Source organism: Chenopodium album, chromosome 8 (assembly GCF_948465745.1).
Source record: "Chenopodium album chromosome 8, dcCheAlbu1.1, whole genome shotgun sequence".
Classification (NCBI taxonomy): Eukaryota; Viridiplantae; Streptophyta; class Magnoliopsida; order Caryophyllales; family Amaranthaceae; genus Chenopodium; species Chenopodium album.
In genome coordinates this window covers 28058582-28073958 of record NC_137841.1, presented here as the reverse complement: position 1 = coordinate 28073958, position 15377 = coordinate 28058582, and the positions used below count along the sequence as shown (strand labels likewise).

General features: G+C 36.4%; 1 protein-coding gene across 1 annotated transcript; it reads right to left on the bottom strand.

Moving 5' to 3' along the window:
- Nucleotides 1–480: 480 nt before the first annotated feature.
- LOC145641799 (ABC transporter B family member 19-like) lies at nt 481–11009 on the bottom strand. Its single transcript, XM_081692762.1, has 10 exons — nt 10309–11009; nt 10035–10089; nt 9034–9209; nt 8060–8260; nt 7344–7603; nt 6937–7253; nt 6624–6847; nt 5688–6507; nt 5348–5589; nt 481–2139 (listed from the first exon to the last, which is right to left on the bottom strand). Exons 1-10 carry the CDS (start codon nt 10555–10557, stop codon nt 931–933), a joined length of 3753 nt encoding a protein of 1250 aa, XP_081548888.1. The 5' UTR covers nt 10558–11009; the 3' UTR covers nt 481–930.
- Between the last annotated feature and the right edge of the window lie 4368 nt (nt 11010–15377).

Genomic DNA, 15377 nt, shown 5'->3' with positions numbered 1-15377 from the left:
ATTAATCATCTTCCTTTCCTCATTAAAAAGATTGTTAAAGCTCTATCTTTAGACATGCGCCATCTTTTAATGGACATATAACATGTTTTTCTCTTTTAAGCATATACCACAATCTTTAATCATCATGAAAGTTGCATATTCTAAATCAATCTTTTTATGTTGTAACTCAATAATTTATTTCAATATAAAGTTAGCTTTTTAGATTATTATGCTTCCAAACAGTGTCTAGTTGTTGATGTCTGCCTTTTATTTTTCAATATTAGAAGATAATAACATACTTTAGACCTAAAGGTTACTATAAACGGTATATGAAAATTAAACAATAACATGTAATCATGTCGCGCGTTTAAGGAAATGTATTTAATGTTTATAAATCGACTGTAATGTCCGAGTTAAAGCTGGACAAAGTGCGATATAACAAATAGAAATAACATACAGTAGCAAAAACACATGAATTTGGTCAGAGAAAGAGAAGCAAAATAGCTCCAAAATATGCATTTCATGTTACCAAACATAAAAAATAGAAAAAAGGGAGCTTTTTTAGTTATGCTGGAAAGGTCTTCAGCAGATCTTTTTCCAGTAAGTAAATGAAAAAGCCTACAAGAAAACTCTAACCAAACTCAGCTCACATGCAAACAGTCCTTTTTTTTTTCAGAACCCTCCATTCATAATACAATGATTTCTTTTCCATACAGAAATCAAATGTTGGATTAAATAAGAAAAAAGAAAGAAAAACCTAGAAATAGCCTTACTATGCCCCATATCTACAGCAATCACCATCACCCACCACCATCATTGACAAAGAATTAGCTAAAACCCACGGGTTGTTAACGTCGCAGATAACACAAATGTTACTAATAGTAGCAACTCGAATGCTACACAATATCATCCCTACGGCTATGATTGGACTGTGCTTGCTTGCTTGCTCACTCACACGTGATGGAGTTGAAGTTGTGAAAGGCGAGAGTAAGCCCCCTCAGGCCTACTGATTAACTCGGAGTGGCTACCTTGCTCTACAATGCGCCCATCTTGGACCACTCCTATACTACTAACTCCCCTTATTGTGGACAAACGATGTGCAACAAGCACAGAGGTTCGGCCTCTCATTAATCTCTCAAGAGCCTCTTGGAGCACACACTCTGACTCTGCGTCTAGGGCACTAGTAGCCTCGTCTAAAAGAAGGATGGCAGGGTCCTTGAGTACTGCCCTGGCGATGGCAATCCTCTGCTTCTGACCTCCAGAAAGCTGAACTCCTCGTTCTCCAACGGTTGTTTTGTAGCCCTCGGGTAATGCACTGACAAAACCATGCACGTTAGCTGCTCGAGCAGCTTCAATAACTTCTGCTTCTGTTGCTCCTTCTTTCCCGTACACGATATTATCAAAGATGCTAGCAGCAAAAAGGGCTGGTTCTTGTTGCACTAAACCAATCTTAAGTCTAAGCGCTTTGAGGTTCAATCTCCGGATGTCCTTGCCATCGATCATAACTTTACCACCACATGGGTCATAGAACCGCTCAATCAATGCAATGACTGAGCTCTTCCCAGACCCACTTGCTCCGACTAGGGCTTGGCTTTGGCCTGCTCGAATTCTAAGGTTGAAATCCTTAAACACAAGGATATCAGGGCGAGTAGGGTATGCAAAATCAACATGACGGAATTCAATCTCCCCACGTATGGATTCAACAGGTTCTGCTTCTGAATCGTCTGGGTCAATCCTTGTGCATCGGTCTAAGATTGAGAAAACAGACCCCACGGCCTCTCCGCCCCTTATGATCTCAGGAGCAAGGCTCACAGTTTCAGCAACTGAGTTGGCTGTGATGACTAAGACTACAAAGACCTTGATGACTTTGGAGAAAGTCGAAAGACCTTTGCTTACAAGATGAGCACCATACCATAAAATGAGGGCTTCTGAACCATACAAAGCTAGCTGAGAAATACCAAAGAGACCACCAGAAGTTTGACTACGACGGAAGCTACGTTTTTGTGGCACTCGAAGCTCATGGCAGAAAAGGGATAGGATCTTCTCCTGAGCATTGAATGCAGCTACTGTTCTAATGTTGCTCACCCCTTCACCAGCAATCATGCTCGTTTTTGCATGTGCTTTAGCTGTGTCTCCCGCGAATCCTTTCAGTGATAGTTGCTGCAAATAGCACAATTGCAAAGCACATTAGAAATCTCCACTATGTAATGCTTACATTAGCTACATAACACAACCTAAATCATCGCAAATAACTTTATTCTCAATAAAAAGCGCTAGGAGAAGCTATTGAACAGTCTGATAATATTCGAACCAGAAGAGTACAAGTCCATTGCATAGAATTAATTTTGCCACTAAGCTTCTTTTGACATAAATTATTAAATTGCTTTTAATAATGCACCAAATTAGCATGTAATCAAAGGAAAAATACAAAGACTAACTGCTAGTACTAACATAATTTCAGTCACTTTCCTTCAAAAAGATCAAAACCCTACTTAGTCATGTAAAATCAATTAACAGTTCAGGATTATTACGCTAAATGTCGGAAAAAGGTAGTATCTTAACAAAACTAATCACATGGAAGCAAAATTGACAACAGCAGTCACCAGATTACTTTCTACAATGATCACTAATTCACTATAACCAAGTGATCTTGAACACTTAATAGTCCATACTAGTGTACTATCTCGTCTTAATTTTACCACCCATAATTTAAATTACATTATGATCATAATCATTTTAAACATAAAAGTATTAAAATTTACCACAACATTGTTATTTTCTTATAGCAATATTACATTTAACTATGTTATTTGGACTCAGGTACTCATATCCGATACGGGTACGTTTTCAAGCGTCCAACTCGGCTATTTTGTGAAAAAGGTCCATGATTTTGAACTAAAAGTGAAGTGTCCGGGTGTTATACCCATGTTTGAGTGTCAAAAGTCCGATACGGGTACCACCCCCCACCCCCCCCCCCCCCCCCTTTCTAAAGATCCCCTACATGTACCCAAGACATCACATTCTGTTGTCAATTCGGATCACCAGTCAAGTTTGAGTCAAATCTAATGGGTCATTTCGCATTGAGTCATGCTATGTATCGGGTGATCGGGTCACTTGAGCTTAAGTCGGGTTGTTTTGGGTTGGTATTAGACCATGGTGAGAAATGATCATTGATACCTCCACAAGGCTACAAGTAAGAATTAATGGGTCTAATGCAATAAAAGAAACAGAATCAAGGTACAATTATAACTTAAAGAAAGGAGTTCAAAATTTTTTAACGGCTGATTTTAATATTTCCTCACTCTTATTAAAACCATATAATAATGCTGCTTTGCATGTTACTGAATTCTGCAAACATGGTGGGTCAGATACAGAAACTAACTTAATTAAAAGAAGCAAGAGGACCACAACTACAGCAGGCCTGAATGACTGACACGTGGACTGATAAATTTGACTAAATGTTGGAAGTTTCAATTTTCACAATTTAATAAAATAAAACCATAAAATATGGAAAGATTGCGATCAATCTAGGTCTGATACACAAAACGTTAGTTTCTGCAGAACTCTAGGACAAGGAAAAAAGTAGGACTCCAAGAGAGAATTTTTACTTGAAATACCCTAAACAGTTAAAATTGGTGGAAAACAGTATATGAATATTTTTTCACCTTTTGGTTGATATTACTAGGGAAAAAGGTTACCACATTATTGAATCAATGTTAATACGGGTTAGTACGGTGTAGGTCCAGAGGTGTTAAAAATTAATCCGACTAAAAACTATCTAACCTAACTTAAAATGACCCATTTTACAATTTCATCGTTTGTATAGACATAATAATTTAGTAGGACTGAAATAAACTCAATCCGAGCAAATTGTGTACAAGACCTTAGATTAACGGGGCGAGTCGGGTGTTTGGATCCTGTACGACTAATGAAGAATCAAAAGATGAATGATTGTTAGCATGAAATTCACAATATAGAGCATGTGATCACGGGTCTGACTAAGAATCTCTTGAAACTCACACATTGTTTTCACTCGCTTTCTCTGTCATATCTCACACCAAGAAATTGGCAGGTTGTTTTGAAGGAATTGTATACTGTAGTACTCCTAGTAAAAATTTAGGGGACAGATAAAGTGAACATCATTACAAGAAGATATTAATTCACTCACTGAGATCTTTTGGCGGAAAGTATAGGAAAGGAAACATAAGGTAGAGACCAAATACTCTTCATTTTACTTCAAATACTCTAGTCCGATTTCACCATTTAGACATGAACAAGACACTTTCACATTTCCATTTAGACCAAAATCACGGAAAAGTTTCACAAAATAGTCGTGTCTGAACACGTATCCATGTCGAACATGGTTATACATGTGCAGAATCATTTTGCTTAGTACCAGTACAAATTAAAATACTCCTTAACACAACTTTAAGAGATTAGAGAGTATACACTAATCCGAATTCAAACTATGTCTTAAGTGTGAAGCCGAAACTAAACCCGAAATTATTAATGTAGTTAGAATAACCAAAATTAGCTGATCCAAGTATTTGTTGATAAAATATTATACAGAACTATACAAAGTATGTGACATCAATATTATAATATAAGCTTTGGTGGGTTCAAAAAGTGATCAAATTTTAGCATTATAGAAGTAAATTATATGAAGATTGAAGACTGCGGTCCAAGATGCATTATTAAAAGAGGGTTAGTGTGGATTTCCAAAGGTTGAGAGAAATGTAAGGGGATGAAAGCACGTGCAAGGCAGATGCGTAGAAAGAGGGAGTATTTGTCGTTTACTATTTTGCAAGTAATGAAAACATAAGATTCCAATAGATGACAACCCAGAAACCCCAGAATTGCAGGGGTGGCTGACACTCTCAACTTACAAATTTAATACTTTGGTTTTTGACATTTTTTCCACACCCCATTACCTATGTCTTTTGTAAATTTTACAGTTGTTTACAAATTACAAAGTACTATTCCTTAGTCCTATCATTATCATAGAGATAAAACCAGTTCGGCTATTTGAGTAACAGTTAGGCAACTAATAGTTGCCTAAAACGACTCTAATTTCCTTAGATAGGTAGTAAGCACTAATAAGCGCAAATTTGTAAATATACCTTGTTTCACTTGTTAAAATGGCCTTAGATAACTGGACATTCATTTAGTAAGGGCAAAATGGTAAATTTGTACCAATGAGCTTTTAATGCTATTAGTGGTTTATATTTCTGAAATACTTTTTTGACAAGTACTAGTCCTAACATGAAGTATTTACATGATGAGAATTACACAGCAGCTAAAACAAACATAAATGATTGTAAAGAGGGGTAAATTTTGCATATTATCAATCAAGGAGAAGAGTGTTTACCTGAGCAAAGTTAGCAAGGACTAGAAGTGGGAATGTTCCCAATATGAGAAGTGAAACCCTCCATTCCACAATGAAAGCAACGATGAACGATGTGAGAAGTGAGGTCATGTTCTGCAGTATAACAGAAATCCTCTCAGCAATAGCGGATTTTACATCAGCTGCATCAGTTGCTAAGCGAGCTGCTAGGAGGCTAGAGTTATGCTCTTCCTCATCGAACCATCCGACTTCATTCCTCAAGATTGCTGCACAAAATTAAAGCAAAACACATTTATTTCATATGCTTAAGTGATTAAATTTAGTTAGGAGTAAAAGATAAGAGAACAAAAGACTAATAAACTACCTGCAAGCATCATCCTACGAACTCTAGTTGTGAGATTTTCACCCATGATGCTAAAGAAGTAATGCTGGATTAAGTATGCAACGACAGCATAAAGTCCTGCCCCAATGTAGATGAAGACATATTCCTTAGTCTTCTTCTCCATAGAAGCATAATTCGAGTAGTAGAAAACCTCGATCATATTACTCATCACGATAGCAAAAGTTGGACCAATAAAACCGGACAATATTGATCCTACAGCACCCATGATTGAGTAAGGCCATTCGGGGGCATTAAGTTTAAGAAGCCTAAAGAAATAGTTTCGTGGTGCAGGATTCTTCCTCTCTGACTCGGCATTAGAAACCATCTCAATCCGGCCATCAAGACCTGTACTGTATGAGTAGCTTAAGTTTCTCAAACTTCCTGAACGAAGGCTCAAGGATTTAGTGGAAAGAGAACAGCTCAATCTTGATGAGCGAGTACGACGTGTAGAGGGGTTTGAAAAATCCCTATTTCCAACCATTTCTTGGAACCGGATCAATGATGCATAGGCCCCTGCTTTAGCTATCAGTTCCTCGTGAGTTCCTGTCTCGACAACTTGTCCTTGCTGAATTACAGCAATTGTGTCAACATTTCTGATGGTGGAAAGTCGATGGGCCACAACTACTGTTGTTCTTCCCACCATCAATCTGTCAAGTGCTTCTTGGACTATGCTCTCAGAGCTAGCATCAAGTGCACTTGTGGCTTCATCTAGGAGGAGAATTTTCGGGTTCTTCAACATTGCTCTAGCAATTGCTATTCTCTGTTTCTGACCGCCTGAAAGCTGAACACCCCTTTCACCCACCTGCATTCACATTAAATCGACGAATAAACAAAGGGTTCTAATAGAGTATCGATTAAATGCAGAGCAGGAATATAATGATAAAATCCCAATATGCAACAAAAAAAAAAGAATCTTACATGGGTGTTGTAGCCATTTGGAAGCAAGGTGATGAAGCTATGAGCATTGGCAGAATTGGTAGCAGCTTCAACCTCGGCCATTGTAGCATCAGGTTTTCCATAGAGAATATTCTCAAGGATGGTAGTAGCAAAGAGCGCCGGCTCTTGGTTCACCAGACCAATTTGACCGCGCAACCATGTTAATTGCAGTGTCCTAATGTCATTGTTGTCCAGCAAAACCTGACCTGTTATTATGTAAATATCATTGCTATAAGCAAAAACATTTATTCGTCTTTTTTCCAATATGCATAGTGAACCCAATTGTCTAACTTACCGCCGTTAGGATCATAGAACCTCTCAATCAAGGAAACAACTGTACTCTTCCCTGAACCACTACCACCAACCACAGCAACAGTCTTTCCCGCAGGAAAGAAAATTGAAAAATCTCGAAAGATCATCACATCAGGACGAGAAGGATAGCTGAATGACACATTTTTGAATTCTATGTTTCCACTAACTTCTTCCAAACACTTTCCATCGGCCTGATCTTGGACAATGGTCGGCTTTTGTTTGATTATCTCCATCAACTTGTATCCTGCTGCTTTCCCTTTGCTAAAGGCCCCAAGGTTTGAGAATGACTGACCTAAGCTCCTGTAATAATGAAGTTGCAAAAGTCAAAAACAGTGCTATTGCGTTCCCTCCTTTAAAATAAAGTGATAGTGAAAGGTCTTTTGATCTTACATGCCACCAACAATGGCAGAGAAAATGGCCGTGAAAGCCTTTCCTCCATCAGTCTGTCCATTCCTGATGAAAACACCAGCATACCAAAAAACAAGGGCCCATGACATGCAAGCAATACCATACGTACATCCAAGACCCAAACCCTTTGCCATCCCAGCCTTGTAACCAAGTTTAAGAGTATTTTGAATGGCATCGGAATATGAATCAAGCGCCTTAGTCTCCCCAACATATGAATACACAGTTCGAACTTGTGCAATGGCCTATATGTAAAATTTTCGGAATAATCAACATATATATAAGCTATTAAAAAAGGATTGAAAAGTAAATTCAAGCCCAAATCCAATTTTCTTGTAAATCATAAGCTCATAATTATTATGTTTATTTATTAATTCTTCATGCCATTTCTATTATAATTGGACACATTGCAATAAAGACAAGCAACTTAACAACGAGATAACTACAGTCCAGCTTCATCAGCAATTCACAAATGTTTTTGCATTGGAGAAGAGTCATCATTAAGATTCAAAAACAAAGCCAGCTAGCTACAAAACGCGAAACGCATGGCAGGTTCATGCCAAAAATACACCAACATATCATATTCAAAATCATGGCACCTAAAGTCTCACTAACAAATCACCTTATTCAGCCCCTACCCTTTCCTTTTTTGTCTATTTTATGCCCTTGAATAATTACAAAAGTAAAAGTGTGGGACTGACCTGTTCAGCAATAATACCAGCATTGGCATATGATTGACGACTCTTAGACGTGAGTCCAGTAAGAGTGTAAGCATAAAGACCTCCTGCAAATGCGATTCCAGGAATAACTGCAACACTCAGCAATGCTAGCTTCCATGCTGATACAAACCCAACCACCAATCCCGCCAAAAACGTTGATAGATAATGTATGAAATTTCCCACCTGCATACATGTATCATTCACCCATCAAACTTTGTACTTACACCCAGATCATAGTACAGTTTATAACATATTATCAAGAAAAAGAAAGATACATTATGCTACATTCCTTGTATTAATTTGGTGTGTAAAATACACCATCTAGGACACGTAAAATCGATCCTACAACCTAGGAAGGTCAGTACAATGATACGTTACATGGACACACTATACCGAAAATATACTACTACATATTATTGGATGGCCATTACCATTTCATGCACATTTTCCCATATCTAACTTGGCATAAACTGGTATAACTTAGCATTTCTAATCAAATTTAGGAACATAGAATTTTCGACAAAGACGTTACAACTGAAATGAAGAATGAGTGTAATAAAAATGGGAAGTACTCACAATAACAAAGCATAAAAAGAAGCATGTTAAAGTTGTTATATCAGGGCGCCTGATTAGGCAAGATTTCTAACGTGCTTCATGACACTCATGAATGGGAAGGGTGGGCCTTTGGCTTTACAATTGATATTGAATAGGTTGAATCATATCAAATAAACTTGTACTATTCAGATTAATAATGTTGTTTCCGCTATTGTTGACCTCACTATTTCCCCTTATTAAAGACTTTCACTTTGTACTTTTCGCCTTCATAAAAACCATGTTTCGCGGAATATAAGTTCTAATAGGTTCATATAAACACTAATGTACGTTTGATAAGTTCTAACAAGTTCAGATTAGTTCGAACAAGTTCAGATAAGATCCGATAAGAAATGTACACGAACCTTCTCGCTAATGGCATCTTGAACAAGAAGTGTATCAGTAGAAACACTGAAGACAATATCACCAGTTCTAGCATCAGTGTCAAAGAACCCCACATCCTGTTTTAAAACAGCCTCTAAATATTTCTTTCTCAATGTTCCAGCTTGCCTTTCTCCAGAGTACATCCAACAAGCAATTTCTACAATTATTAAAATCCAAATAAAAACAATCAAAATTTGAGAAAATTCTTTTATTTATCTACTGAAACTAATTTGTAACCCCACAATAATAGATAAAATTAATTATTGAAAGAATCACAAAACATGAATATTAGTGATGGGGATGTTGTGACTTGTGGGGATAAAATTTAAATAAAAAAAATTAATTAAATTATAAAATATCAAAAAATGAATAAAAATTGACAGATAAAAGATAAAAACGACAAAAGGACGGTCCACGAACCACGTGCAAAGCTCACACCTAACAAATGGTTGTGATATGAAGCTTAGCATCACTAAAGAATACCCAACAGTAAGAATTTCGTCAAGTCATAGTACCAAAATTTAACCCTTTTTCTTTTCAATTTGTTGATTCAAGTTACACTCTTCCATCACTTCACTTTCATGTCCGAAAATAATTGTTGTCACGTATACTGTTTTAAGATGTCCGAAAACATCACGTATATGAAATAGTAGTGAAGTCTAATTTGAATTCTATTCACACCCATTTGGAATGAAAGTTGATAAGAAGATAGATGAGACTTAACTATTTTACAAGATTTCCTATCAAAAAAATTATATGAAGTATGAAATCATTTAATAAGCTAGTAGATGATTACGACAATATGACAACTAATTTCAGATATAGAAAGGATTAAGCTAGCTATACTACAGCATTATAGTATGATTCATGCTACTAAAATAGTGACTTAATTTTAAGAAAATAATAAAATTAATGGGATTTAAAGTAACTTATCAATTGTAATGCAATTTGCAATGAACAGTATAATCATAAACAAACTCACCTGCGTAAGACGAGGCGCATACAATGAGGCCAAGGTAGACGAAATACAAAGCATACTGCACAAATCCAAAGAAACCCAAAAAAATTTAAAACTAGAAAATCAAGAAAAGATCTGAGATCTAATAAAGATAGATCATTCATTGTATATCGACGATCAAGACTATTTATTTGCTCATTTGTCAAATAAAAATAAATAAATGAAACATTCAGCTTAATAAGTTAAACTTGCTCGAGGTAAACCCGAGTATATGATGTAAAAAAAAATAATAATTTACCTTGGAGACTTCATGAGTCATAGTTTGAAGATTAAGCTGATTTTTACCAAACCCATTAACCATCTCACCAAAGAGTAAGAAAAAAACAGGCATAGAAGAGCCATGAATAACAGCACCTAAACTCCCAATACTCATTAAAAGATAATCATATTTATCAGCAAATGTAAACAGCTGATAGAATGGTAGTGTTTGATCCTTCTTCTTCTCGGCCTCGGCCGCGGCTTTTCCATCGGCCGTAGACTGCGCCATTGATGAAACAATACTTCACTTATTGATTTATTTGGTTTGATCAATAAGAAATATACTAGCTGATTAATGTTATGTGACCGTTGCGCTTAGTTAAGCGCCATTAATGAGATCTGGAATGAAGGACAAGTAGAAGTAGAACTAAATGAAGAGGAATCTTTCTTTTAAACACATTTATTTTTATATTTTTTGTGTAAATATTTTATAAACTCACTACTTTGGTTTTGGTAGTAGTATGTATGAAAAAGGGTAATTGGTTTGGTCAAATTTAGTCTCAATTTGTGTGTGCCCTCGATTTACCCACAATGTGGGAAAATGGGGTGATTTGTTTGATGCTATGAGATTCGGGTCGGGTCGGGTTGGTGGGTTTGGGTTGGGAAGCCCGACTGAAAGTGGGGATAGAGAAGGAAGAAGGTGAGTGAGATGGTCAAAGGGGGAAGTGAAGAAGTGAAGAAGTGAATTGAAAGTTCAAGAAGAGAGAGAGGGATTTTGAGGTCGTTTTATAGCTACAAAGTTTTGCCTTTCATGCCCATACTGTGGGGCCGTTAGTACTTGGAAAGAGAAATCATTACCTGTAAAAAAAAAAATTAAAAATTAAAAAATTTATAACTCTAAATTCTTTTTTTCTCTTTGGATGAATTCATTTATTCATGGATGTATTTCAATACAAAAGTAATGTATCATAATCTTGATCTGAACTGAATCCAAACCAAGTCTGAGGATCGACTTAAACATGAATGTTTTGAGAATCAGTTATATGTGACTTAAAATGATAAACGCATTTTGAATGTGAATATTGAGATTGGTCACCTTAAACTGACTTAAAAACTAAGAGCATGCACAACAATGAGGAAAAAATATTTTCCTCATTCTCTCTCTACCCACTTTCTCTCTCCTTTATTTCATGAGGAAAATTGGTGAGGAAATTTTACCCCATCAATGATCAAAAAAAATTTCCTTACCTTTCTCTCTCCTACTTATTCCAATACTCCACTTACATTTCTCTCTCTTACACATCACCATATATTTGTTGATTTTTGTATAATTAAGTATAAATATTACGATTTAGGTTTAGTAATCAAATTATTTTAATGAATTTAAAATATAAATTTCTAATTTAACGTGCATAAAAATAAAACCTGAAAAAAAAAATTCCGTAGTAATAAAACCGAATTTTTTTGGATAATAATAATAGAACGAAAAATAACGTACAATCGTTAACTATTCTACATACTAAAATAATATATTGTCGTACAATTATTATAAACTATTCTACAAACTTTAATATTTAATAACCTTACATTATTAAAATTACGCTTACTGAATTCGAACATTGTACGATATTTGATTTTTTTACTCATTAGTAGAACCATATAGCATATGCCTTTTGACACAAAACAAATGGATCGAATTTTTGCCAAATGTGTTCCACTAAATCCGCCTTTAAAGAAACATGAGTGTCTCTATCACGTAAGGTCATTCTTCTCTGAACATACGTGTCAAAATCAACGTTAGGCGGTCGGCCAACATTGAATTCAAAAGGCTCGTTGTTGTTCACCGTGACACTTGTTGTTGCACTGTTGTGTTGTGGCCGATCTTGTTCGTAGTACTTTCTCAAAACTTCGGCCCGAGTATAGTTGTGTCGTTCATCTTTGACAATCATGTTGTGCATAATGATACAAGCTTTCATAATATCGCACAAAATGTCTTCGTTAAAGGCAAGTGCCGGTTGTCGTAGTATGGCGAACCTGGCCTGTAGTACCCCAAACGCTCGTTCAACGTCCTTCCGAGCAGCGGCTTGTTTATCAGCAAATAATTTATCCTTCTGAAGTTGAGGTAGAGTTATACCTTGAATGAAAGTAGGCCATTTAGGGTAAATGTTGTCTGCTAAATAATAGCCCAAGTTGTATTCATGGTCGTTCACAGAAAAATTAATTGGAGGTGCCCGGCCATGCAAAACATCATCAAACACCGGAGACCGATAGAGGACATTAAGATCATTACAAGCTCCAGGGATTCCAAAGAAGGCATGCCAAATCCATAAATCTTGATCTGCCACGGCTTCCAGAATAAGGGTAGCATTTTTACTTCGGCCTGCGTATTCCGCTTTCCATGCCATAGGACAATTCTTCCACTCCCAATGCATGCAATCAATGCTACCTATCATACCGGGAAAGCCACGCATTTCATTTTGATACAAGACTCTCCTTAAATCTTCGTCCGTGGGACTTCTAAGGTAATCAGATTCAAAATGGGTGATAACCCCTTGGCAAAAGTGTTGCAATGCATTCCGAGCGGTAGTGTTACCAATGCGTAAGTATTCATCCACGGCATCCGGGGCGGTCCCATATGCTAACATCCTAATTGCTGCGGTGCATTTCTGTAACGGAGATAACCCAAGTCTGCCAGCTGCATTCCTACGTTGTTGGAAGAATTGATCTCCTTCAACGACCTTGTTCATAATCCTACAAAACAAAGGTCATTGCATTCGAAATCTACGGCGAAACTGTTTTTCGTTGTATACTGAGTTACTTGCAAAATAATCATTAAACAACTGTACATGCCCCTTTTCCCTATCTCTCTTATCTGTATCGCCTCTAGGCTCTGGAACACGATCAATTTCGGTTATGGGTTGGGGTTGTGTTTGGTTAAGCAACATAGTTGGTAGCTGAGTAGTGAAAAAGTCATCAACTAATTGATCAAATTCCGCATATTGATCAGAATCAGATGAGCTTGATGTTGAGCTAATGGAAAACATTTTGTATGTGGGATAAGAAAGAATTTTTGGAGGGTTTATTATATTTTGGTGTGTTTGTGGGTGATTGTTTCAGTGGTATTTATAAACCATGGACTCAATGTGTGGTCATAAACTAGAGCAACAATTCAATTACTGACACGAGTGACAATTCAATGACACAAAGTTCACATGACTACTATCAATCCAAAAAGACACGAGTGACAATTCAATGAGACTTGTCTACTTTTCAATGACTACTGAAAATACATTAAAAGGGGATTGACATAAATGAGACAAGTGACTTTTCAATGCAACCCAAAACAAACAACTGATTACGACTAGTCATTGCTTAAAACAAATAAACTTCAGTACATACTTAGCTCATTACAAATATATAATCACAATACTTAAAAACCTACACGAGTCTTCGCCCGTAAACTAGTTCAATTAACTCTTCCTTGTGCGCCTCTTCAGCAGCAGTGAGTGGTGTTGTCTTACTCAAATACAATTGCAGCATATCAAAATTCATCTTCTTCTCTGCTAATTCAACTTGTTTTTGCTTCCTCTTTTCCTTTTCCCTATCAAGTTCCAACCTTTGTTGTCGTAGATTTGCTTCTCGTTCTCTGACCTCAGTACACGCCCTCATCTGTTCACCGATACTCAGAAATGCACTCTCGGAAGCCACTGCTTTGCCCTTACGCTGAGATTTCGTTTTTTTAACACCATCAGGTCGTCGTAGACCTCCTGACGAAAATCCATCAGTTCGAACGTCACTCTCACTCTCACCCTCAGCCCTAGACCTCTTCCCACTTCCACTACTATTTTCTTCGTCATCAGCACCACAAGCCTTTCTTTCCTCTTTCGACAGACCCCATCTAAGCTTTGTCCGCCACTTCGGGTCTTGATTAACCATTTCCACTGCGTGGGGAAAAGCAAAATTATGTTGTGGATTAGTGGAGATATAAAACAACTTTGATGCATTTTTAATTCGATCAGCTTCGTTGTAACCACTTCCACTTTCTGGAAGTTTACCCGCTTCCTCATAGCAACTAGTCCACTGAAGCAAATCAGCTGCCATTCTTCACCAATGTGTCTCTAAACTCTTCAAAGGTCTTGGTGGTAGTATATGCGGCTTCTCTGCTTGAGCTGCATTATAAGCGTCACATACTTTTCGCCAAAGGTGAGATGCTTTTTGGTTCGTACCAACAAGCGAGTCTCCACTTATTTTCAGGTATAACCCAATTAGAGCTTCATCTTTAGCAACTGACCAAATGCGACTTGCTTTAGCTAGTGGTTGGTTGGTCGGTATTCTAGGAGGTGGTGGAGGGTATTGAGGTGTCTTCTTGAGCTTCTTCTTGGCTCTCATCATACTCAGAGTTGCTCCCTACAGTAACGGGAGGAGTTTGTTGTTCATAATAACTGTTTTGATTAGGAATTTGTGGAGGTGTTTGTTGGTGATCAGAATTTTGCAAAGACGGGTTGCCTAATCTTCCTAGGAATAGTTGAAAATTGGGATTAGTGATGAAATCTTCTCCTAAATCAGAAAAATGTTGAGAAAGATGATAGTAATTAGGGTTGTTGGGATCCATTAGATTGTATGTTAAAATAACAACAATAATAATTACTTTATTTAAAAAAAAAAAACCTCCGGAATTACAATAAAAAATTAAATAAACGATAACGTAATAATTAAATATTAGGAACACAAAAAAATAACCCTTTATTAACTTAACAATAGAAATTAAAATTTTGTTTTTAAATAAACAACAATAATAATTACTTGACAACAAAATTGCTCCGAAATTATAATTAAAACAACGAAACAAAATTATAAATATTAGAGGGAGATTTTTTTTTTTTTTAATTATAGCCTTTCTCAAATTTATATTAGAAAATAATATTTAGATGTAAGTAGATTTGGGAGAAAATTAGCAAAAGAAAAAATTTGTGCTTTTTAAAAGTTTGTCAAAATATGTCAAAATGGATGTCTATTTGTAGGGAAAAAATTTTTATTACCGTTGGTGAATATTTTTTTTTTTTTAATTATATTTAAACGAAAATAGCCGTTTAGATATGTGACCGTTTT